Consider the following 27,461-nt stretch of genomic DNA (forward strand, 5'->3'; position numbering starts at 1 on the left):
AATCAGGCAGTAATGTGATGCCCTCCCAGTTGAATATCCTGTTTGACACTCACAGGGCTCAAACAGGAAGAGTGGTCATTGGGAGGAGATATGAGAGGATGCCTGTGGGAGGGACATTGGTGAGGTGGAGTGGGTTGGGCTGTTACTCTCAGTGTCAGAAGCTCCAAGTTTGATTTAATGTTCACTCTGCCAGCACCCTAAAGGCTTCAGTCCTGACTGATCCAGTCACCTCAGGAGCCTCTATGATCTCCTGCCATGACGTCTCGAGGTGCAGGCTGGTCTCCTCCTCCTCCTCCCAGGAGTCCTGGTCAAACCGTAGCTGTGCTGGCAGTTTCGGTAATCCGAACATACTGTACGCATGAAGTTTGCTCTGTAGCTGGTCCATTTTATCCATTTCCTGCAGAGAGAGAGACACACACAGATAGGATGAGCAATTGGGACCTTGATCAAGTCTGGGAAGCACAGCTTTCCCACTGTCCCCTTGCCCTGAAGATGCTAACTTGTGCTGAGATTCAGGTTCCATGTATGCTAGTGGTCCTCCAACACAACATTTGATTCCAGACAGTGAGCATCAGTGGGCAGGCTGACCATGTGGGTATCGCCGCTGAGTATCAACTTGTTCCTGAACAGCAGCGCACAGCAATAAGGAGTCACTGGACAGTGATCAGCAGCAGGAACCCTGGCTGATTTTCCCTCTCTCTAACCCAGGGATCATTGAGTTCAATTGTTGCAATAAACTAACAGGGCATTCGGTGGGTGTAGGACTTGGAACCCTACTGATTTGTGTGGTTCAGTCTCATACTGGGCCGGGAAGCTGTGCCACAGCGTGAGCTCTTAATGATGTTCTGAATTCTGAGCTCCTTTTGATTCCAGGTCAGTGGATAAAACCCAATCGAGATATCCACAGCTACACTGTGAATGACAAGACTGCAGATGCCCCCAATCTTACTCCATGTTGGCGCTTTTCTCTCCTTGGGATGACTTGGTGGTCTCTCTTGCTCTTCTCCCTGGGTTTATTCTGCAGAACCTTCACCCTCCCAACCCCTCCACCATGAAAGGTTTAGTGCGCAGCTGTTTGTTGTTTGTACCAATGTATTGTGGGTTCATTATGTTTCTCCCTTTGCTCTACATCCCACCTGGGGCTGCACAAACCACAGAAACTGCATAACAGAGAATGGAATCCAGCCCTCCTCCAATCCCTGATCAATCACACTGGCACCTATTCAGACAGCTGCAGCTCACTCAATGCCCCTGCCCTGGGATGAGAGGATAGTGAGCTCCAGAACAACCCAGAGAGGCTGCATCAGACCCGTCTAAGCCTTTTTGGACAGCTTGTAACCCAGCGCCCTTTTACTGCTGACTGCAGCCTTTGTTCAACATTGCCTTATGGTGAACATGGGGCCATAGGTTACTGACCCCAGGCAACAGCCATCTCTGGGCCAGTCCCCAACACTGGCTGACTTTCAAACAGCTCTAAACCCCTCAAACACACTACACCTCCCAGGCCCCCCTCACCCATGTCTCTCCACCACCCCCATACCATTCAGCACGCCCACCCCCATTATCCCCTACCCACCTTGGGACCTCATTCTCACACCCACCCCCATTACATTCTGCCTCCCCATTACCCCCTCCAGTGGAGGCTAATGAAGCCATTAATAACAGTGAGTTAGACCAGTGGGTCAGCACCTACCCGGCCAAAGGGTCCTGTGCCAGTGCCAGAGCCAAATAACCCACTGAAGCGACTGGCAGCTCGGTTTTTCCAGCTGTCTGCACCACCGCTGGGCAATGAAGAGCTGAGTGGAGAGAAGGAATCCGGCATTGGGAGAGTGGATTCCCCCAGGAATTCCATCATATTCTTTCTCCGCCTTCCCACTACCTGGAAAACACAAAACAGGCAAAGTGAGTGAGAGACAGATAAAGACTGAACTACAAGAGAGGGAGAGAGAGAAGGTGGAGAGAGGGAAAGACAGAGAGCTGCAGAGACAGGGGTGGGGAGTGTGGGTGAAGTGGGATTAGACGATTGATACGCACTGTACAATGGAGCACAAGATGATGTGAGAATGGAGTCTGCTCCCTTCACATGGCAAAAAGCAGAGATTACAGTCAATGCTATAGGTTAATCAGGACTACAGCATGGTTTAGCTCAGCTGCTGCAGATGATCATGCAGTGTTACATAAATTTCAATATCGGGTGTGACAGGGAGTCATGACCCTTCAAGAGTGTTCACTCCTGGTAATGGACAAATATCAAGCCTTCTTCCTAATCTCACAAGGCAGGCAGTTTTGACCAGGTCTATTTAAAAATCTAATTAGTTAATAAACTTGACCAAAATTCTCAGGATGTCAGAAAAAAAACTGACAGAAGCCAACCCAGTGAGAGTTGGTACCTTCAGGAGGGGAGGGGAGCGGAACCCCAGTGAGAGTTGGTACCTTCAGGAGAGGATGGGAGCTGAACCCCAGTGAGAGCCAACACCTTCAGGAGAGGAGGGGAGCTGAACCCCAGTGAGAGTTAGCACCTTCAGAGGAGAGGACGTGAGCTGAACCCCAGTGATAGTCAGCACCTTCAGGAGAGGACATGAGCTGAACCCCAGTGAGATTCAGCAGGAGAGGAGGGGGAGCTGATCACCAGTGAGATTCAGCAGGAGAGGAGGGGGAGCTGAACACCAGTGAGAGTCAGCACCATCAGGAGAGGAGGGAAGCTGAACACCAGTGAGAGTCAGCACCTTCAGAGGAGAGGACGTGAGCTGAACCCCAGTGATAGTCAGCACCTTCAGGAGAGGACATGAGCTGAACCCCAGTGAGATTCAGCAGGAGAGGAGGGGGAGCTGATCACCAGTGAGATTCAGCAGGAGAGGAGGGGGAGCTGAACACCAGTGAGAGTCAGCACCATCAGGAGAGGAGGGAAGCTGAACACCAGTGAGAGTCAGCACCTTCAGAAGAGGAAGATAAACCCTTGCTGGTTCCATAACTAATTATTGCCCTGATCTGGCATTGCAACAAACACACAAAAAGTGAGCAATGGCACTTCAAAGTGATTCATTGCATGTGAAGCAATTTGTTTTGTCCCTAAGAGGAGATCTGATTAGGATCAAATTAAATACAGATCTTCCTGTTTAGTATAAACTAGAAAGTCCAAGGTCCACCGGTCCTCCGCTTCTCCACTCCACCATCACCAGTCTGTACTGAGCAACCATTCACAGCAGGGGCTACTGTTGGTGCTGTAGCTGCCCTCAGTGCCCTGAGATAGGGTGGGCATAATCAGCCAGGGATTCCATTCCTGGTCCCCAATCCAGGAAATGGGCAGGAATGAAATTAAGTGGGCAGGTTTTGAGCAGGAGTGACACAATTGGAGTCTGAGCAGCTGTGACATAGAGAAGGCAGCGTATGAATATAAGCAGCTTTAAAAAGAAAAAAAAGTTGTATTTGTATAGCACCTTTCATGACCTCAGGATGTCCCAAAACACTTTGTAGTCAATGAAGTACCTTTGAAATTTAATCACTGTTGTAATGTAGGAAATATGGCAGCCAATTTATGCACAGCAAGCTCCCACGATCGACAATGCAATAATAACCAGGTAGTCTGTTTTTCTGACTATGATTGGGTGACAAATCTTGACTAGGATGTCAGGGATAACTCTCCTGCTCTTCTTCAAAATGTTGACAAGGGACCTTTTGTACCCACGCGAGAGAGCAGGCGCATCCTCGGTTTAACATCTCATCCAAAAGACGGTATCTTTGACAGTCCCGTATTTAAATGTCAGCCTAGATGTTTGTGCTCAAGTCTCTGGAGTTGGGGATTCAACCTCCTGACTTAGAGGCAAGAGTGTTACAGTTGAGCTCTGGATGACACATACAAAATTCTTCCACCTGCTAGTTTGAGAAATGGGCATGTTCATTGATGTGCTGTGGCAAAAACACTTAAGATGATGAAACAGTAAAGGGCTTGTTTATCTCTGGGTGATGAGAAAGGAAAATCAGCAGAATCTGGATCAGTAACTAGACCAGTACATTGTTCATTTACTCAGGCTCAAAGCCAAGCTGAGAATAAATGTTTTGCACATCAGAAGATCAATAGTGTCGGGGAACCGATCTCAGGAACCTGCTGAACCATTGCTCCTCTGACCCTGCCCGTTTGTAACTCTGTGGTTACTGTTTGATGGTTCCTGCCAGCTCCCTGTTTTACCTGGCCCTCTAATCACATAGCTAATAACCCAAGGCCAGATAGGTTATCAGTGTCTTTATTTGCACTGGGAGACTATGGACAAAGAAAGTGAATTGGTTTCTGTTAATTTAATCAATGTGAGCAGCTACTGAGATTTGGGGGGAAAAACTATGATTCATTGATTCATTTCTCATTGACTGACCAGCCTCTCTCAGAGTGGACAGTCCAGACCCCATTCTCTGCTGCTCTGGGATCAGCTAGTATCAGTCTGGATGGATGCTCATATTTTCACTGAGTGATTGTGAGAATATGAATCCTAATGACTGCCCTAAGCTCCTGGCCCCTTGATCTTCTGCACCCCCCCCACAACTCCCCACCACCCTGGATGCTCTTGTCCCCTGCTCCCACTTCCAGTCCCTAGCTTGCCAAACACCTGCTTCTGGTCCCCTGGCCTCTGACAATGCTGTTCCAAGCTGACCATTTAAAGGATGTGCTGACTTAGCAGAGCACTCCCCCCAACTCCCACCACAATAAAGCTGCCAAGATTTGAGACCGAGTGTGGATGGGTTTGAAGCTTGGGCACCAATTTTTAAGTCTCTTTTGTACTTCAAGAACATAAATTTGTGCTCCTCTGTAAAATTAAAACTCTACTGCAGTCAATCCATTTCAGGGATACACTGACTTCACACCCCCACCGCCACAAACTCTTCAACAATCCATCCCAACCCTTCACCTCAGTCCTCACCTCAATTCCTGTTGGACCAAAAGCAGAGTTACTGACCACACCGACAGTATCCCAGTTCGACCACACTGACACTTTAAGCAGCTCCACGCCCCCGGGGGCTGGGCAGTCCTTCATCCTGGATCCAAGCCGCAAGCGCAATCAAAAGGAGCAGCGAGTGAAGCAGAGGACAGAGGAACCAAGGCAGTAGTACAAGGGGGAGCAATTCCTCACAATCCCAAAACAGGGGATTTGTTCCTGGCCAGAACCCAGTCCTGCTGCAGTAAATCAGAGGGGGAAAAGCTGGTCCCTTTGCAGCTGATGAAGTGTCTGTCGACAGCTCTGTCCTAACTGCTGCCAAATGGTTCTTGTCTGGAGGGGGAGGAGCTGGCCAGCAGGAGAAGCCTCATCACAATAACCAGACAAATAGCTGGCTCAGACTGTCAAACAAACAAAATCCTTACTCTGCATCACAACATACAGATGGAACACATCTCATATCATTGCTAGTCCCAACAGTCCCATCAGCACTGACAGAGAGGGTTAACTCAACGATAGAGAGGGAGGATTAGTACAGTGATAGAGAGGGGGTTAGCTCAGTGATAGAGAGCAGGTTAGCTCAGTGACAGAGAGAGGGTTAGCTCAGTGATAGAGAGAGGGTTAGCTCAGTGATAAGCAGAGCTAGTTAGCTCAGAGAGGGGTAGCTCAGTGATAGAGGATTAGCTCAGCAATTGAGAGGGTTGACTAAATACAGAAGGCTGACTAACAGCCTTATTGATAACATTAACTCATTATATGAATTACTTAGAAATCCTTCAGTACAGTCTGAAGATCAAAGGTCTGTGACTATGGCAGTGTGTTAACACATTGTGTTCCTTATGCTACTGAAATGGTCACCGCATGAACACAATGCAAGAATACTGAATACTGCTTGTGCATTAAGATCATTTGAACCCCAAGGAACTCATGGCTCCCATATCAAATGAGGGTGTCTGTAGCCTGGAGCCCAGTTCCTGTAGACCCCCTACACCCACAGAAGAGAGGTGGAGAAAATGGACTTATCCGGACAGTGGTATTGCAGGGGTTAAACCCAGGGCAGTGCTAAATGAAAGTCCGACGTGAACCCTTCCAACTCAGGGAAAACACTGGAGAAATAAAGGTTAATCACTGTTATTTTTCAGATGCTGCGTCATCGCAACCCATCTCTAGGAAAGTCACAGAACAGAAATTTAGTGTATGACCAGTGATCAGTCAGTGGACGGTTAGGGACGAATTTACTCCAATAACTGGGCCTGCAAATGTCATGCATGTGGGATTGCAGGGTGTGTGGAAAATATGCAATGGGAGCAAAAGTCCAAAATCAGCTGTTCCTCCTGAGCAGGCTGCACCTTTACCACGTGTTATGTCTCAAATTACTCATAAATAGGATCCCAAAATGCTTTTTTCTGCAAGAATCTCTCTAACTTGCATTTGTGTGAAGTAATACTAACTGCTTCCACTGTTTCTCTGAGGTGTGTGTCTGTTTATTTATAAATCAGTAGTCAGATAACATCTCTCCCACACTCATCTCAGGACAGTTTGGCTCCTTGTAACCCACACACCACCCTAACCTGTGTTCCCTGGAGAAAAGCCAATGTTTTGCTCCACTTCATCTTCTTTGCCATTCTCTCCCGCTTTGGCTTGGGAATTAAGGTTGGACATTGGGCCAAGTGAATTCCCCTCCAAATCGGTTGGCAGTATCTGTGCACTGATGGTCTTGGACTTGGCATCGTATCGCTGAAACTGTGCTGCCGCCAGGCCACATGACACCAGCTCCTCTGTGTGCATGATGGCCAAGAGGGTGAACTGTGACTGACCACTGACTCAAGTAAGCTGAGATGTGTGAAACTGCTGTCAGAGAAAATCTGAGACTGGGCATCTGGCATCTGCCACATTTGAGAATCCAAGCTCAACACAGGTCTGCGTTGCCCTGCCCCTTCCCCAAATACACACACAGGCCTAGACAACCTATGCTACGTGCTCAAACTATGTTTGGTGAGTGAGGTGTGATTTGCATGATAGTTTAATCAGTTATGGGTAATGAGGAAGCAAAGAGCAGCCTGTGTGTGTGGACTTCCCGGATTCCTCTGTCCAGGGAATCACCCTGGTCTCCCCTCAGCATTTGTTAACTCTTTGAGTGCCACCTAATCCTTCAACTCAGCCACTTGCTGTACTTAAGTTAACCCTTCAAGAACCTAAATTCCCAGCTGCTGCACAGGATATGAATCTGTCTGAAATCCATCACCAAATGTGGAGACTGGATCAAAGTTTCAAAGTCAATGTCGTTGTTATGTTATTAAACTTATAATCCAGAAAAGTTCAAATCCCAGCAAGGCAGTTTGAAAATTTAAATTAAGTTTTAAAAAACTGGTATTAGTAAAAGTGAGCATTAAGTTGTTGGACTGTTGTAAAAACCCAATTGGTTCACGCGTGTTCTTTAGGGAAGGAAACCTGCCTCCATACCCAGTTTGGTCTGCATGTAACTCCAATCCCACATCAATGTAGTTGACACTCAATCACTCTCTGAAGTGAACAAAGCACACAGTTGTATAAAACCATGAGGAAGAATAGAAGGCCCAACACCATCTCAGGGCAACCTGGGATCATGGGATATCACAGTTGTGGTTTGTATATCGCAGTTGGAGAGAATGTTGAGGGTGGAGGGGGATTTTGGAGTCTGAAGAGGAATTATTGTGGCTGAGGTTTGAGGAAGAGGAGAGGAGGAGGGGATTGTGGAAGGAGGGGAAAAGTATGAGCGAGAGCAAAGAATGAGAAAAAGTCTGCAGGCTCCCCCAACTGATAAACAATAGCTAGAACTTAAAAGCATAGCAACTGGAGCACTCAGAGTCTATATATATTACAGGCTGTGAATAATCAACTGGTTCAACAACTCAAGCATTCAGCTCCAATCAGGCTTGTGAGGAATGACCAGGCCCCCTGAAGAGACATAGAGAGACTTGATGACTTTAGACCCATGCTGATCTCAGGGAATGACGTCCCCGGTTATATTGCCCCAGACATTTAGCACAGTATAGAGTCCCAAGGGCACAGTACAGAATCTCGCAGGAACACTGTACCTGGGTAAGATTCACTCCACTCACTCACAGCTGCTGACCACAGTCCTTCCATTTGGGTCACATCTGAGCCTCTGTGATTTCAGTATTTAGTGACTATCAAAGAATCTGTAGCAATACTTAAAGGAACAGAGTATCTTACCCCTATGTCCATTGTATCTCGTCCCTGTAGAGGCTGATCTGTTCTGTCCATTGCTGGGGTGCAGATAAATGTGGGATTGACTGTTGAAGGCCGCATGATGGGTAAGCTCAAAGATTTGATCTCCTTAACTGTCTGTTCCACCTTCAGCTCGCTGCCGGGTTTTGCTGCAAAGTAAGGATGGAGAATATGATTAAAGATAGAGCCAGAGAGCGTGATCCCCTTCCCCACATTAAGCCCATAAACAAATCAGAACAGTGATCGATACAAACACACCCTCGGGCTGCAGTCTTTCGATCTCCTGTCTGACCCCAGAGGACACTCTCTCTTGCCAACTGGAAATCAACAGCTTCTGCTTCATTATTACCCTGGGGTCAGTGACTGATGGAAATGCTAACTGGGGCATGGCACAATCTAATTCTCTGCCATCTGACCTCAGTCATCACTGATGGAAGTGAAACACTGCAGTCACATAAAAATCTCCCCTGTAAGATCCCAATATCTTGATCACTAATCATATTCCCGAACATGTCACTAGTCACACTTGGATAATGCTCAGCACCCATTATACTCCGGTGTCTTCTTGTCACATAAGTGCTAGGCAATGACCATCTCCAACAAGAGGGAATCTAATCATCTCCCCTTGACGTGCAATGGCATCACCATCACTGAATCCTGCACTATCAACATCCTGAGGGTTACCATTGACGAGAAACTGAACTGGACCAGCTTTATAAATACTGTGGTGACAAGAGCAGGTCAGAGGCTGTGAATTCTGTGGAGAGTAACTCCTGACTCCCCAAAGCCTGGCCACCATCTACAAGGCACAAGTCAGGAATGTGATGAAATACTCTCCACTTGCCTGGATGAATGCAGCTCCAACAATACTCAAGAAGCTCAACACCATTTCAGAACAAAGCAGTTTGCTTGATTGGCACCCCATCCACCAACTTAAACATTCACTCCTCCACCATCGATGCACAGCAACAGCAGTGTGTACTATAAACAAGATGCACTGCAGCAACTTTAGTCCTTCCCTGAGATCAGCATCGGTATAAATTCCTTGCAGCAAGGATCCTTCGACAGCATCTTCCAAACCCATGGGAAGGAATTTTACAGACCCTTCTGCTGATGGGATTTTCTGGTCTTGCTGAAATCAATGGTCTTTTGAATGGCTCGCTGCATTTTACAGTCCCACCCCTCCTGCCACAACAGGGCGGTAAAACTGCACCCATGATCTTTACCACCTAGAGGGACAAGGGTAGCAGATGCATCACCACCTGCAAGTTCCCCTTCAAGCCACACACCATCCTGACTTGGAATTATATGCTGTTCCCTTACTGTTGCTGGTTCAATAACAATCACACTCAGATACATGCTTGTTAACAATCACACTCCAGTACACGCTCATTAACAACCACACTCTGGTATATGCTCAATAACAATCATACTCTGGTACATGCTTGATAAAAATCACACTTTGGTACATGCTAGATAACAATCACACTCTGGTACACCCTCAATAACAACCACACTCTGGTACACTCTCAATAACAATCACACTATGGTACACGCTCGATAACAAGCACACTCTGGTATACACTCGATAACAATTACACTCTTACACACTTGGTATCAATTGCACTCCAGTACACGTTCAATAACAATCACACTCTGGTACAGGCTCGACAACAATCGCACATGCATAACAATCACACACAAGTACAGATTCAATAATAATCACGCTCTGGTACACACTCAATAACAATCACACTCTAGTACATGCTTGTTAATAATCACACTATGGTGCACACTCGATAACAATCACTCTCTGGTACACACTCGATAACAATCACACTTTGGTACACGCTTGATAACAATGGGCTGCAGAATATGAGAAGTCTTAGACGCTCCTGGCAGTCTGGATGACCACATCTACAGGAAGTGCCACCGGTCTAACCAGCATGAGTGCCGGATTCTGGAGCTTAAGCGTTGGCTGGCGGCACAGCAGTGCTCCCGCGAGGCCGAGAGTTATGTGGATAGCACGTTTTAGATGTGGTAACCCTGCAGGTTAAGGAATTGCAGTCAGAGAAGGAATGGGTGACCACCAGTCAGAAGAAGGGTGGCAGGCAGGTAGTCATGAAAGCCCCATAGTGCATCTCACTCAAGAACAGTTTATCTGTGTTGGAAAACGGTGAGAGTGACAGTTCCTCTGGGGAGTGCAGCCAGAACACAGCTGCATAAAGGGTGAGGGTAAAGAACGGAAGAACGATAGTGGTAGGAGACTCAAAAGTGAGGGGTACACACAAGCGACTCTGCAGCCACAGACGTGACTCCAGGATGGTGCGTTACCTCCCTGGGGCCAGGGTCAAGAACGTCACTGAACGCCTGCAGGGCACACCGAAAGGGGAGGGCGAACAGTCAGAGATCATGGTTCACATTGGTACCAACGACATAGGTAGAAAGGGGGATGAGGTCTTGAAACAAGAATTTAGGAAGCTAAGTAGCAGATTGAAAAGCAGGACCTCAAAGGCCACATGCTGGTGAGTATAGGAATGGGTGGATAGAGCAGATGAATGTGTAACTTAAGAGTTGGTGCAGGAGGGAAGGATTTAGATTGCTGGATCACTGGGTCCGTTTCTGGGGAAGGTGGGACCTGTACCAGTCCGACAGGTTGCACCTGAACTGGAACAGGGCCAACATCCTTGCCGGGGGTTTGCTACTGCTGTTGGTGGGGGTTTAAACTAATTTGGCAGGGGGATGGGATATGGAGTGGGGGTATAGTAGGGGGTGATTTACAGACAAGTATAGAAGAAAAACCATGTCAATCAGGAAGGCAGAGCATATATAGTCAAGCTAAGTCACAAGGGAGCATGGCAAGGCTAGATGGCATTTATTTTAGTGCAAGGAGTCTTGCGAGTAAGGCAGATGAGTTGAGGGTATTGATTAACACATGGGGATATGATATCATTGCTATCACGGAGACATTGTTGAGGGAGGGGCAGGACTGGCAGCTCAATATTCTGGGGTATAGAATCTGCAGGTGAGACCTGGGTGGGGGGGGGGCATGTAAAAGAGGAGGTGGTGTTCCAATATTGGTCAAGGAGTCAATTACTGCAAGGAGCGGGGAATGATATCTTAGAAGGTTCTTCAAATGAGGCCATATGGGTAGGACTTAAAAATAAAAGAGGGGCAATCATATTGCTGGGAGTGTACTATAGACCCCAAACAGTTAGGGAGAGATAGAAGGGCAGATATGCAGGCAAATCAGAGAGGAAGAGCAATAGTGGTAGGAGACTCAATAGTGAGGGATACAGACAGGTGTTTCTGTGGCCACAGGTGTGAATCCAGGATGGTGTGTTACCTCCCTGGGACCAGGGTCAAGGATGACACTGAACGGCTACAGGGCATTCTGAAGGGGGAGGGCGAACAGTCAGAGATCGTGGTTTACATTGATACCAACGACATAGGTAGAAAGAGAGATGAGGTCCTGCAACAAGAATTTAGGGAGCTAGGTAGCAGATTGAAAAGCAGGACTTCAAAGGCCAGGGGCTAGTGAGTTAAGGAATAGGTGGATAGAGCAGATGAATGCATGGCTGAAGAGTTGGTGCAGGAGGGAGAGCTTTAGATTCCTGGATCACTGGGTCTGTTTCTGGGGAAGGTTGGGACCTGTACAAGTCTGATGGGTTGCGCCTGAACTGGAACAGGACCGACATCCTTGTGGGGGATGGGTGGGAGTGGTTTGCAAGTATTGTTGGCGTAAAAATAATAGGGTAATAATAGTAGGGGGTTTCAACTTCCCAAATATTAACTGGGATAGACAATGCATGAAAGGCTTAGAGGGGACGGAATTCTTCAAGTGTATCTAGGAGAGCTTTTTAAGCTAGCACGTAGAAAGTCCTACAAAGAGGGGTTGGTGTTAGACCTAGTTTTAGGGAACAAAGCCAGGCAAGAGGTAGAAGTTTCAGTGGGGGAGCATTTTGGTGATAATGGCCATAACTCAGTAAGATTTAAGGTACTTATGGAAAGGACAAAGATGGACTGCAAAATAAAGGTTCTGAATTGGGGGAAGGCCAATTATAATATGATAAGACAGGATCTGGCCAAAGTGGAGTGGGAGCAGCTGCTTGTAGGAAAATCTACATCAGAGCAGTGGGAATTATTCAAAAAGAAAATAGTGAGAATGCAGTGCCAGTATGTTCCCGTAAAGGTGAAGGGTAGGACCAACAAGTCCAGAGAACCCCGGATGTCGAGGAATGTACAGGGTTGGATAAGAAAAAAAAAGGGAAGCTTATGGTAGACACCGAGGGCTCAAAACAGTGGAAGCTGTAGAAGAGGATAAAAAGTGCAGGGGGTTAGTTCAAAAAGAAATTAGGAGAGCAAAGAGGCGGCATGAGAAAACACTGGTGGGTAAAATAAAGGAAAATCCAAAGGCATTTTATAAGTATTTTAGGGACAAGAGGATAACCAGGGAAAGTGGCAATCTGTGTGAGGAGCTGGAAGACGTAGGTGAGCTTTTAAATGAGTACTTTGCATCTGTATTCACTATAGAGAAGGACGATGTAGGTATAGAAATCAGGGAGGGAGACTGTGATATACTTGAACAAATTAGTATTGAAAGGGAGGAGGTATTAGTGGTTTTAGCATGCCTAAAAGTGGATAAATCCCCAGGCCCAGGTGAGATATATCCCAGGCTGCTGTGGGAGGCAAGGGAGGAGATTGCAGGGGCCCTGACATTAATTTTCAAATCCTCTTTGACCACAAGAGAAGTGCCAGAGGACTGGGGGACAGCTAACGTGGTACCATTGTTCAAGAAGGGTGGTAGGGATAAACCCAGGAACTACAGGCCAGTGAGTCTAACATCAGTGGTTGGGAAACTTTCAGAAAAAATTCTGAGGGTCAGAATTAATCTCCATTTGGAGGGGCAAGTATTAATTAAGGATAGTCAGCATGGCTTTGTCAGGGAGAGATCATGTCTAACAAATTTGATTGAATTTTTCAAGGAGGTAACTAGGCATGTAGATGAGGGTAGTGCAGTTGTAGTCCAAATGGACTTCAGCAAGGCTTTTGACAGGGTCTCAGATGGGAGACTGATCAAGAAGGTAAGACCCCATAGGATCCAAGACAAATTGGCAAATTGGATCCAAAATTGGTTTAATGGCAGGAGGCAGAGGGTGATGGTCGAAGGCTGTTTTTGTGAATGGAAGCCTGTGACCAGTGGCCTACCGCAGGGTTCACTGCTGTGTCCTTTGAAGTTTGTGTGTACATTAATGATCTAGAACCATAGAACCATAGAACACTACAGCACAGAAAAACAGGCCATTCGGCCCTTCTAGTCTGTGCCGAAATATTATTTTGCTAGTCCCATTGACCTGCACCCAGTCCATAACCCTCTAGACCTCTCCCATCCATATATCTATCCAATTTATTTTTAAAACTTAAGAGTGAACCTGCATTTACGTCAAATGGCAGCTCGTTCCATACTCCCACCACTCTCTGAGTGAAGAAGTTCCCCCTAACGTTCCCCCTAAACCTTTCCCCTTTCACCCTAACGCCATGTCCTCTCGTGTTTATCTCTCCTAATCTAAGTGGAAAGAGCCTACTCACATTTACTCTGTCTATACCCCTCATAATTTTGTAAACTTCTATCAAATCCCCCCTCATTCTTCTACGCTTCAAGGAATAAAGTCCTAACCTGTTTAATCTTTCCCTGTATCTCAACTCCTGAAGACCCGGCAACATCCTAATAAGTCTTCTCTGCACTCTTTCAATCTTACTGATAAACTTCCTGTAGTTAGGCGACCAGAACTGCACACAATACCCCAAAGTTGGCCTCACCAATGTCATATACAACCTCACCATAACATTCCAACTCCTATACTCAATACTTTGATTTATGAAGGCCAGTATGCCAAAAACTTTCTTTACAAGCTTGTCTACCTGTGATGCAACTTTCAGGGAATTATGTATCTGAACTCCCAGATCCCTTTGTTCCTCCGCACTCCTCAGTGCCCTATCATTTACTATGTATGTCCTACCTAGGTTTGTCCTTCCAAAATGCAACACCTCACACTTTTCTGCATTAAATTCCATCTGCCATTTTCTGGTCCATTTTTCCAGTTGGTCCAGATCCCTCTGCAAGCTTTGAAAGCCTTTCTCGCTGTCCACAATGCCTCCAATCTTAGTGTCATCAGCAAACTTGCTGATCCAATTTACCATATTATCATCCAGATCATTGATATAGACAACAAACAACAATGGTCCCAGCACAGGTCCCTGAGGCACACCACTAGTCACAGGCCTCCAGTCTGAGAAGCAATCATCCACTACCACTCTCTGTCTTCTCCCACACAGCCAATTTCGAATCCAGTTTACAACCTCTCCATGGATACCAAGTGTCTGAACCTTCTGAACTAACCTCCCATGTGGGACCTTGTCAAAGGCCTTACTAAAGTCCATGTATTCAACATCCACAGCCTTTCCTTCATCTACTTTCTTGGTAACCTCCTCGAAAAACTCTACAATGTTCGTTAAACACGACCTACCACGCACAAAGCCATGCTGACTATCCTTAATCAGCCCTTGGCTGTCCAAATAATTGTATATCCAATCTCTCAGAACACCTTACAATAATTTACCTACTACTGACGTCAGACTCATTGGCCTGTAATTACCTGGTTTACTTTTGGAGCCTTTTTTAACAACGGAACAACATGAGCTACCCTCCAATCCTCCAGCACCTCACCCGTGGCTAAGGACATTTTAAATATTTCTGCCAGGGCCCCTGCAATTTCTACACTAGTCTCCCTCAAGGTCTGAGGGAATATCATGTCAGGCCCGGGGGATTTATCTACCTTTATTCACTGTAAAGCAGCAAGCACCTCCTCCTCTTTAATCTCTATATGTTCCATGACACTACTGCTTGTTTCCCTTCCTTCCTTATACACTACGCCAGTTTCCTGAGTAAATACTGATGCAAAAAAACTGTTTAAGATCTCCCCCATCTCGTGAGGCTCCACATATAGACGACCACTCTGATCTTCAAGGGGACCAATTGTGTCCCTTACTATCCTTTTAATATACTTGTAGAAACCCTTCGGGTTTACCTTCACATTATCTGCCAAAGCAACCTCATGTCTTCTTTTTGCCTTCCTGATTTCCTTCTTTACTACTTTCTTACATTTTCTATACTCTACAAGTACCTCATTTGCTCCTTGTTGCCTATACCTGCTATACATCTCTCTCTTCTGAAACAGATCGCCAATATCCCTTGAAAACCAAGGTTCCCTATGCCTATTTACTTTGCCTTTAATCTTGACAGGAACATGCAAACTCTGCACTCTCAAAATTTCGCCTTTGAATGCCTTCCACTTACTGAACACATCCTTGCCAGAAAACAACTTATCCCAATCCATTCTTCCTAGATCCTTTCTCATTTCCACAAAATTGACCTTTTTCCAATTTAGAATCTCAACTCCAGGACCATCCTTATCCATAATTAACTTAAAACTAATGACATTGTGGTCACTGGACCCAAAATGTGGGCCTACACATACTTCTGTCACCTGATCTATCTGGTTCCCTAATAGAAGATCAAGTATTGCATCCTCTCTCGTTGGTACCTCTATATATTGATTTAGAAAACTTTCCTGAACACATTTGACAAACTCCAAGCCATCCAGCCCTTTTACAGTATGGGAGTCCCAGTCAATATGTGGAAAGTTAAAATCTCCTACTATCACAACTTTCTGTTTCTTACATCAGTCTGCTATCTCTCTACAGATTTGCTCCTCCAATTCTCTTTGACTATTGGGCGGTCTATAATACAACCCTATTAGTGTGGTCACACCTTTCCCGTTCCTCAGCTCCACCCATGTGGCCTCCGTAGATGAGCCCTCCGGGCTGTCCTGTCCACGCAAAGCTGTGATATTTTCCCTGACTAGTAATGCCACTCCTCCCCCTTTCATCCCTCCCCCTCTATCACAGCTGAAACAACGGAACCCTGGAACACTGAGCAACCAGTCCTGCCCCTCCTGCAACCAACTCTCACTAATAGCAATAATGTTGTAATCCCACGTGCCAATCCACGCCCTAAGCTCATCTGCCTTTCCGACAATACTCCTTGCATTGAAATAGATACACCTGAGAACATTTCTATCACATGCAAACCTTTGATTTTTGTCTATACATGCATTCCTCGCTTGACCTTTATCCTCCTCCATCTCACTATCTGCTCTAACACTCTGGTTCCCCTTCCCCTGCAAATCTAGTTTAAAACCCCCGGAGCAGCACTAGCAAACTTACCCTCAGGGATGTTAGTCCCCCTCCAGTTCAGGTGCAAACCGTCCCGTCGGAACAGGTCCCACTTTCCCTGGAACAGAGCCCAATTGTCCAGAAACATGAAGCCCTCCCTCCTGCACCATTTCCTTAGCCATGTATTTAGCTGCATTATCTTCCTATTTCTAGCCTCACTAGCACGTGGCACAGGTAGCACACCTGAGATCGCAACCTACAAATGAATGTAGGAGGTATGATCAGTAAGTTCACAGATGACACGAAAATTAGTGGTGTGGTAAATAGTGAGGAGGAAAGCCTTAGACTACATGGCGATATAGATGGGTTGGTCAGATGAGCAGAACAGCATATGGAATTTAATCCTGAAAAGTGTGAGGTGATGCATTTTGGGAGGACTAACAAGGCAAGGGAGTACACAATGAACGGTAGGACCCTAGGGAGTACAGAGGATCAGAGGGATCTTGGTGTGCATGTCCTTAGATCCATGAAGGCAGCAGGGCAGGTAGATAAGGTGGTTAAGAAGGCGCATGGGATACTTGCCTTTACTAGTCGAGGCACTAAATACAAGAGCTATGAAGAGAGACTAGATAGGCTTGGGCTGTTTTCCTTAGAGCAGAGAAAGCTGAGGGGGGACGTGATTGAGGTGTGAAAAATTATGACTGGCATAGATGGGGTAGGTAGGAAGAAACATTTCCCCTTAATGGAGGGGTCAATAACCAGGGGGCATAGATTTAAGGTAAGGGGCTGGAGGTTTAGAGGGGATTTAAGGAAAAAAATTTTCACCTGGGGGTAGAGAGTATCTGGAACTCACTGCCTGAAAGGCTGGTAGGGGCAGGAACCCTTACAACATTTAAGAAATAGTTTGATGAACACTTGAAACTCCATAGCATACAGGCCAAGTGCTGGAAAATGGGATTAGAATAGATAGGGGCTTGATGACTGGTGCGGGCACGATGGGCTGTACAGCCTCTTTCCATGCCGTAAAACTCTATGACTCTAACCACACTCTGGTGTACACTTGATAACAATCACACTCTGGTACACGTTCAATAACAGTCACACTCTGGTACAAGCTTGATATCAATCATAGTCTGATACACGCTCAATAACAATCACACTCTGGTTCATGCTCAATAACAATCACTCTCTGGTACATGTTCGATATCAATCACACTCTGGTACACGCTCAATACAACCACACTCTGGTACATGCTCAATATCAATCACACTCTGGGTACACACTCAATAACAATCACACTCCGGTACACGCTCGATATCAATCACACTCTGGGTACACGCTCAATAACAATCACACTCTGGTACACACCCGATATCAATTACACTCTCAATAACAATCACATTCTGGTACACGGTTGATAACAATCACATTCCAGTACACACTCAATGCTGATCATGCTCTGGGACATTCTCAATAACAACTACACTTCGACACATACTTGATTACAACCTCAACCCTTCCAACTCTTGAGCTCTCTGCTTTTTCAGTAGAACTAAAATAAATATTTAAAGAAAAGAGAAATTAAAACAGAAAATGCTGGAAACACTCGGCAGGTCAGGTCATATCTGTGACGTGAGAGGACAGGTAAATATAAGGGCTCCAGGCCCTGCTTCAGGACTGAACATGGAAAGAGATGAGGCTTGGCCAACAATGTCTCCCTGTATACCAATGAGATGACAATGGTTGTATTCGCTGAACTTTTGAATGATGTCAACTATAGTTCAGCAAATATCGCTCTCACCTCTGAGTTTCAGATTATGGGTAGAATTTTCTCCCCATTGGGGGGGAAGTTCAGGAGTGGTCCCTCAGTGCACTCCCTGTGCGGGGGGGGGGGCGTTCCCTAAGCCGAGACTGCACTCTTTCGCGCGGCGTGTTAAAGAGCGCACTCATCTCCCTGAGGCTAAGCGTTGCCTCAGGGAGATCGGCTCCAAATATAAAAATGCTAAAAATAGAAAAATAAAATTTCCCTGACATGGCCCCTCATGTGACACTGTCACATGAGTTGAGACATATCCATCGCTTTTAGTTAAGCTTTTATTAAATTTTTAAAAACCTACATGAAATCTCATCCCGTCTGTGGATGAGGTTTCATGCTTTCTCTGAAGCCCACCAGGGCTCCCGGCTTGCCCGCCAACCTTAAGGTTGGACGCGCAGGTCCATTAACGATGTTAATAAGTTCGTCAATGGCCTCAGTAGGCCATTGGAAGGTTGCTGGGCGCACAGCTGATTCAGCTGAGCCCCCACTGGCCTGAAAATTGAAATGACACGGGGTGACATCGGGAGTTCTGCCCAACATCACCCTGCGTCATTTTACGCAATGGCAAGCGGGCCCCACCCCCCCGCTCACCGCTGACTGGGAAATCCTGCTCCATGGGTTCAAGACCCACTCCACAGACTGTTAGGCAGTCCAATTGGGTGTCTTTCATCAGCCCATAACTTAAGCTCCCTATCTCTGTTATCTCCTCCAGTCCCACAACCCTCTGAAATATCTGAAATTCTGGGCTCATGATCATCCTGATTTTAATTGCTCCCCTACTGTTTCTTTTGCAAAAGTACACTTTATTAATATAACTTATGGAAATATGTTATATAACAATTCAAATTTGACATTACATGAAGTGCAATACAGATCAGTTTCTTTTAACACTAATGTAATTGTTGGCTGCCTCTTGATTCAAGGATGACATCTACTTTGAGTCATGCATTTCTATCATGGGTCTTCTGGTGACTGAACAGTTCGATTCTCGACTCACAGATCTTTGAACACATGGGGCAGGATGGTTTCCCAAAGTAGTGGCATCTGGAGTGCAGAATTTGCTTCCCTTTCTTTCCTTCTCTGCCGCTGCTCTGCCTCATCATTAAGATGTTGTGACCCAAAGCGTGAAGCAGCTTGATGGACAAGTTGTCGCCATTCTGAATAGTTGGTAGTAAGCTCCTCCCAGTCATTAAGGTAAAGACGCTGCACTTGAAGGAGAGCTTCAGAGTGTCTTTGTAGTGTTTTCTTTGTCCTCCCCTGAAACATTGGCCATTTAAGATTTGAGAAAATAGGACCTTGCGGGGTGGGAGAGATGCTTTTCGGCCATCCAGATAGTGCTCAGTCCATCAAAGTTGATTTTGCAGAAGTCTTGCCTGAACAATTGTGGAGTTGGCTTGAAGAAGGACATTAGCATTTGTTTGACGGTCCTCCCATTGAATCCAGATTGTGTTTCGGAGGCATTGCTGGTGGAATTTTTCTAACGCACTTATGTGTCATTGGTACACGATCCAGGTCTCACTGCAGTACAGGAGTGTGGTGACAACAACTGCTTTGTAAATTAGGAGTTTTGTTGACTTGCGCAGGTCTTTGTTGTCACTCACTGCTGTAGTTTGTAAACGGCTGAGCTGGTGCAACTGATCCGGTGTTGGATCTCCTTGTCAGTGGTGGCCTTTTGAGAAAGGTGGCTGCCAAGATAATGGAATGGCTTAACACATTCCAGAGTCTCTCCCTTAATACATATGGGAGCTGGAATATTTAGCTGACCAGGTGTGGATTGATACATGAGTTTCATTTCAGCAACATTCAAAGACAGGCTGAGTTTCTTGTATGCAGGATTGAAAAGACCGAGAGTGGTTTCCAAATCTGGTGCAATATGGGCAACGACACTGCAGTCATACACAAACTGTAGATTATGTATGTTCATAGTGGTCAGCCTAGTTTTGGCACAGAGGCAACTGAAGTTAAAGAATTTTCCATCTAGGTGGTATTTAATACTGACATCAGAAGGCAGTTGCTCTTTGCTGAGGTGAATAGCCACTGTCAGGTGGATTGTAAATAGTATGGGGGCTATCTTACCTAGGCTTCACCCGGTCCAGATTTTGAAGGTGTCCGTTTCAGATCTCCCACTCAAGACAGCTGCAGTCATATCACCATGAAGCAGATGAGGGATTGTGATGAAGTTTTTTGGACTTCAAATCTTTTGAACGCAATCCACAGAGCCTCACAATTTATTGAGTCAAATGCTTTGGTCAGGTTGATGAATGCATTGAAGGTGTTGTTCTCAACATTTTTCTTGGACTTGTCTGGCAATATTGACCATGTTGGAGGTTCCTCTGGAAGGTCTAAAGTCACACTATGTCTCTGGGAGGATTTTCTCAGCCACAGGAAGTACGTGATTCAGGAGAATGTGCATCAGGATTTTCCCTGCTATGTACAAGAGGGAAGTACCTCGAAAGTTACCGTAGTGTGATTTATCTCCCTTCTTGAAGATAGTTACAATTGTTGTGAGGTGTACAGGAGGTGCCTCACTACATTTGCCATTACAGGTTTTATCTACAATGTACGTTTACATTTCAAGTCAAACATTTCCTGGTGCATACAACCTGGGTGGTTTTATAAAAGTTCCAGTCCCTTGGAAGTAGGGCTTTACACAATGGCCTTTCCCCATTGAGCCTTTGTGGTGGCTGCCCCAAGATTTAGTGCTTGCCTCAGCATATAGTCCTGGATATTGGAATGTGCTAGTCTGCAACATTTGGTAATTAACAGCTTTTTAAACTGGAATACCAGCAAGATTTAGGCAGCCCAAAAGTATTTTCCACCAAGTTGATGGTCTTCCAACAGCAGTTGATTTTTATATTGGCGTATATCCACGGGAACAGCCCAAAGAGATCCTATTTACTGAGTTGCTTGAGAAAAACCAATGCATCTGCTTTGCAAAGGCACATTAAGAGGGGTGACAGCCTCTTACCCTTCACATCTGCCTTGAGGGCAGCGTGTGGAGGCAGTGAGACTCTGGATGTGCAGGAAAGATCTGATGAGGAAGGCCCTTCTCACCACCAGCCAAGCTACGTTTTGATTCTTGTTTGAAAGTTCTGACAATGAGACATTTTGCCAGCTAACTTTGACAGTCTGCTCAGGGAGCCATCCAACAGGATCCACCATCTGCTTTATCCACAGGACCTCAAGGGTGTTATGTGAGGCCACTGCCTGATAGACATGTAGTCAAAGGTGTTTTTCTGCACAAGCTTTTCCACGAGGTACAGGTGGTCTAACTGAATGGAACAGTGTTAAAGTTTCCACACCCGTCCTTCACAACCTCAGCATGTAGGGCTGGTGTCTGCATTTGGCGCTTGTATATTTAATGTTTACGCAGTTTGATGCAGTCTCACAGAAAGGTGGCCATCAGGATGAGGGCAATGTTTCTTCCTCCTTTATCCAGAGGATTGTACAATTATGTATCTTTGGCACAGTCCATTTTCGATTTCCGGCTAAAGTGAAGTTTGCTTGGGTGACCGCCATGGTGCATGGGTATGGGCCAGACTAGAGCCACACTCGCCCACTGGTGGCCGAGCCTTCAGTTGCCTAGACTCCAAACTCTGAAATACCCTCCCTACACCTGTCCATCTCTCTACCGCATTTTCCTCCTTTCAGGACACTCATTAAAGCCTACCTCTTTGGCCAAGCTTTTGGTCATCTGACCTAATATCCCCTAATGTGGCTTGGCATCATATTTTGTTCTGTAATGCTCTTGTGAGGCTCCTTGGGATGTATTATTATGTTTATGTTATATAAATATAAATTGTTGTTGTGACACTTCAGGGCAGTACCAAGGGAGCAGTGAAATGTTGAAGGTCCCTTCTTTCAGATGTAATATTAAACTGAATCTCCACCTGCCTTCTCAGATGGACATAAATGATCCCATGTGCAATTTCAAAGGTGAGCATGGAGTTTTCCCTGGTGTCCTGGTCAATATTGCAGTGTTCAAATTTGCTGCCACATTTTCTACACCATAATAGGTAGGAGGGGCCTCCAAGGAGTTGCTAATAGTATCAACTTGATTAAGATGAGGAATGTATGAAAGAGTCTGTCCATTCTAATTGAGTAAAAGAAAGATGTGCATTTACATAGCACCTTTTATGGCCACAGGATGTCCCAAAATGCTTCATAGTTAATAAAGTACTTTTGAAGTATAGACATTGTTGCAATGTAGGAAATTTGCACACAGCAAGCTCCCACAACAGCAACGTAATGATGATCAGATAATCTATTTGTCTAGTTAGTTATACACAGAAGTGAAATATCCTTTTCTCTCCAATGAGACATAACTAATGGTAGAGTAAGAGAGAGTGGCCCAATGTGTATGTACCTGTGTGTTTTCTTATCTTGCTTTCTCTTCCCTGTCTCCCATTGCTGTATTGTCCTTTCCTCTGTCTCTCTCTCTCTCCATTCCCTCCTCTGTCTCAATGCCCGTTGACTCTTCATTTGTTGATTCTTCCTGTAGAAATTTCCAGCCTTTTCTGAGCCAGATCTGTCGTATTGTACCCTGCACATATCATCCAGCATTGGAGATGTGTTCAGGGAACAGCCAAGAGACTGACGGTGCAGTGCAATTTCTCAGTAACTGAGTCAATTCAAACTGAAATTAACCATTTAAGGGCTTCCACCTTCAGCAGGAAGTCTACTCATCGTCCACATCAATTATCTAAAACATTGATTTCAAAATTCTCTTTCACATTTGCAAATGCTTCCATTACGTTACTCTCCCTTCTTATTACCCCAGTCTCACAGCTCATTTACACAGCATTTTACCTGTCCTGGGGGTGTTTGATGGGACACAGTAGAGGGAGCTTTACTTTGTATCTAACCCATGTTGTACTTGCCCGGGGGCTGTTTAATTGAACAGTGCAGAGGGAGATTTATTTGGTATTTAGCCTGGGGTGCTGACAATGAGTGGCAAAGGTCTGGAAATAAGATTTGGATAAGTCTTGGCTAGGTTTAGCCTGCTTGGATTGGCTCCTCCCAACCTAAACATTTTTTTCCCAATTAGAGGAATGAGGAGTGAGTTTGAAGTCATTCAAAACCTCAGAATGAGCAATTTACTCAATAGACTCAGAATACGGCTAAACACTACCCACTCAACCCAGATCAGAGGGCCCGTGATCAGCCAACTTTGCTGAGGCTCTTCAATCAGGGTCTCAATCCATAAAGAAGCCCTTAGTGGGTGGAATCATCCCAGATTTGCACAAAGTGCAATAGTGGGTGGGGAAAAAAATAGTTTTACCCGCCGGCCACAATGGCGGGTTTTCACGCCATTTAGTCCCATTCCTGGACTCATAATTATGCAGCCACAGGAAACATGTCGTCTTGCTGTTAGGCAGCCTCCTATTTGCCCGCCACACTGTTATCTCGCCGCTTCCTCACACAGGGCACCACATTTAAACTGCAGCCGTGTGAACACTTCTCAATGCTTGCAGCCCAGGACTGCTCCAGTGATGACATGACCCAAAAGCCAAGAAGAATGCAGCCCCTCGATTCAGTGACACATCCCTGGGATGTCTTCTAGATGCCGTAGAGGCCTGCCTGTGGAGGGGCCACCAACAGTCCATCAGTGGCAGAGGCGGTCAGTGCTAATGCTGCACATAAGAGGTTGGCCGTCCAGTGCCAAGGACTGGATACTGGAGTATTGTGTGCAGTTCTGGTCGCCACATTACAGGAAGGATGTAATAGCTCTGGAGAGAGTGCAGAGGAGGTTTACAAGAATGTTGCCAGGGTTAGAAAAGTGCAGCTATGAGCAGAGATTGGATAGGTTGGGGTTATTTTCTTTGGAACAAAGAAGGCTGAGAGGTGACTTGATTGAGGTGTACAAAATTATGAGGGGAATAGATAGAGTGGACATGTTAAAATTGTTTCCCTTGATGGAGAATTCTACAACCAGGGGACATAGATTCAAGATAAGTGGCAGAAGGTGTAGGGGGGACATGAGGAAGAACTTTTTTATGCAGAGGGTAGTGGGTGTCTGGAATTCGCTGTCCAAGTTGGTGCTAGAGGCAGAAACTTTAAACTCTTTTAAAAAGTACCTGGATCTGCACCTAAAGTGCTGTAAGCTGCAGGGCTATGGGCCAGGTGCAGGAAGGTGGGATTAGAAAGGGCTCCTGGGTGTCCTTGGGCTGGCATGGACAATATGGGCCGAATGGCCTCCTTCTGTGCTGTAACTTTTCTATGGTTCTAAGACATTGCAAGGGGCTATGAGTGCCTCCACCAGTGACTGCATCATGGCCGCCTTTCACAAGGGAATGGTAAAACTTGCTCAGTCGGCCAATTGCTCTGCTGGACCCTAAAACGTACATTAATTTGCAGTCTGTGCCCTAGGAGCAAAAAGTTCTGGAGCATTTGGTGGCACTTTCATGGTTTTGCATTGCTTAAGTGGGCAGAAAAGCTTCAGAGGCCCGACTCCAAGCATGTCAATGTCAGCTGCAGAAGAATGCTCACTTATGACAAACTTTTCAATTGCGCAGCCACTTCCCTCAGTCCCCACTCTCTGCAGCCCACCCCGGGCATGTGCTTGAGTATTTCCTTCAGTCTGTGCTGTCTTGACATCCACAACACCACCCTCCAACCTGACCCACACTGAGTTCTTGCCCTGGCATTGCACTGGAAGCCAGCCGGGAGAAAGCAACTGCCCTGTGCCCCTCGTGAATGCACGGTGCCTCTTCCTTGATGTCCTATGAGTGATGCTTGCGAGCACTGCACAAGGTTGTGTGCACTCACCTCCGGGTTCCCTTGATGTTCAGGTTGTCAATTGCATGTCTTTTAAAGGCAGCCGTGAAGCATGCCATTCTGAAATCATGCCGACGTGGGCGGTAAATTTGTGGGGGCATGATTCCAGTGAGTAGGTCTTATAATTAGTTGCAAATGTATAAAAATAACGTTCCCGAAATGCAGCGATGGGAAACGTGGCGCACCATTGATGGGTGGAGTGGACAATCGCAAACTGGTTTCACGATGGTGCAAAACCAATTTTTGGCCTTCTCACCATATTGTGCCCCCTCCCACCCGCCATGATGCCCAACGCCAACGGAGCTGAAAATATCCGGCCCAGGGCTGAGGCAGGGATCTTTTGTTCCGGATGGTTCTGCCACATCAAACAGTGCAGATAATACCAGTATCCTCAGCAGTAATATACTGTGTCAACTCTGCCTACCCTCTCAGAGGCCTGCTTCTGTATCTAGCCCACATTATGAAACAAGAATGCTTATTCTCTGACAGTGTGATGAATGCACCAGCAATTAGACCTAGCCCCTTAGCCCAACACTGACCATCAGTCCTGGGCTACTCTCAATGTGAGGCATCACTGTAGTCCTGAGTCGACCACCTACCTTTCACTTTCAGGTAGTGTCCCCCAAACCGATACGCCTCGAAGTTCAGGGTTAGAGGTGTATAGGAATGGTCCAAGAAAACCTCCACCTGGTTCAACTCAATGCCATTCCTCTCGAACACCGGCAACAGTGCCTCCCTGCAAATGAAAAACATATATTTCAGGAATGGAATGTAAAACCTACTGTGGCAATTCATTTACAGGTAGCGCTCAACGGTCTATGAGTGTATTGCATTCGATCTGTGCTACCCGGATTGGCCTGACCTATTTTACTTTATGTTATGCCCTACAAAGATATCTGATAACCAACATAATGAGAAACCTCAAAATAACAGCGGCAGCTGGAGCAGACCACCGGAAACACAGGGGCAGGGCACCCAGAAACGCTGTGCCAATTGGTGCTCGGGTAGTGCCCCAGATAACCCTGGAATGCAACCCTGAGGCAGAGCCCCCAAAAAGACTGTGGCATGGTCCCTGAAAACACTGGGGCAGGGCCCCCGTTAACACTGGGACAGAGCCCTTGAAAAAGCTGGGGCAGGGCCCCAATAACACTAGTTCAAGGCCCCCGTTAACACCAGGGCAGGGCCCCCAATAACACTGGGACAGGACCCCCGATAACACATGGCAGGGCCCCCGATAACACTGGGACAGGGCTCCCAATAACACTGGGACAGGGCCCCCGATAACACTGGGACAGGATCCCCGATAACACTGGGGCAGAGACCCGAAAACAGCGGGACAGGGCCCTTGATAATGCTGGAGCAGGGCCCACATTAATACAGGGTCAGGGCTCCCGTTAACACTGGGGCAAGACCCCGATAACACTGGGACAAGGCCCCCGATAACACTGGGAAAGAACCCCTGAAAACGCTGGGGCAGAACCACAGATAAAACTAGGACAGGGCCCGCGATAACACTGGGACAGAAACCCTGATAACACTGGAACAGAACCCCCGATAACACTGGAACAGGGCCCCTGATGATACAAGACAGGGCCCACGTTAACACTGGAGCAGGGCCTGTGATAACACTGGGACAGAACCCCCAGATAACACTGGGATAGGGCCCCTGAGAACACTGGGGCAGAACTCCAGATAACACTGGAGCAGGGACCCCGATAATACTGGGACAAGGCCGCTGATAACACTGGGACAGGGCCCTGTTAACACTGGGACAGAAACCCTGAAAACACAGGGGCAGAACGCCAGATAAAACCAGGACAGGGCCTGCGATATCACTGGGACAGAAACTGTGATAACACTGGGACAGAACCCTCGATAACACTGGAACTAGTCCTCATGAAAACATGGGGCAGGGCCTGTGATAACGCTGGGACAGAACCCCCGGATAACATTAGGACAGGGCCCCTGATAACACTGGGACAGTGCCCCCGATAACACTGGGACAGGGCCCCTGAGAACACTGGGACAGTGCCCCCGATAACACTGGGACAGGGCCACTGAGAACACTGGAGCAGAACCCCCAATAGCACTGGGGCAGAACCCTAAATAACACTGGAGTAGGGACCCCGATAATACTGGGACAGGGCCCCAGATAACACTGAGGCAAGGCTCCTGATAACACTGGGACAGAGCCCCTGAAAACACAGGGGCAGAACCCCAGATAAAACCAGGACAGGGCCTGCAATATCACTGGGACAGAACCCTCGATAACACTGGAACTAGGCCTCATGAAAACATGGGGCAGGGCCTGTGATAACGCTGGGACAGAACCCCCGGATAACATTAGGACAGGGCCCCTGATAACACTGGGACAGTGCCCCCGATAACACTGGGACAGGGCCCCTGAGAACACTGGGACAGTGCCCCCGATAACACTGGGACAGGGCCCCTGAGAACACTGGAGCAGAACCCCCAA

At 46.6% G+C, this 27,461-nt stretch overlaps 1 protein-coding gene across 5 annotated transcripts in view; it reads right to left on the reverse strand.

The window, feature by feature from the left end:
• Window positions 1-27,461, reverse strand: part of LOC121287958 (pleckstrin homology domain-containing family G member 5-like) — a 75,025-nt gene that overhangs the window by 21,318 nt on the left and 26,246 nt on the right. For all 5 annotated transcript variants that reach the window (XM_041206123.1, XM_041206122.1, XM_041206124.1 and 2 more), the window contains exons 6-9: window positions 25,585-25,721; window positions 8,142-8,305; window positions 1,694-1,879; window positions 230-397 (exon numbers count right to left, since the gene is read on the reverse strand). In XM_041206123.1, coding sequence (XP_041062057.1) covers window positions 230-397; window positions 1,694-1,879; window positions 8,142-8,305; window positions 25,585-25,721 — 655 coding nt within the window. The remainder of the gene's footprint in view (window positions 1-229; window positions 398-1,693; window positions 1,880-8,141; window positions 8,306-25,584; window positions 25,722-27,461) is intronic.

This window comes from Carcharodon carcharias, chromosome 15 (assembly GCF_017639515.1).
Source record: "Carcharodon carcharias isolate sCarCar2 chromosome 15, sCarCar2.pri, whole genome shotgun sequence".
In the NCBI taxonomy this organism is placed as follows: Eukaryota; Metazoa; Chordata; class Chondrichthyes; order Lamniformes; family Lamnidae; genus Carcharodon; species Carcharodon carcharias.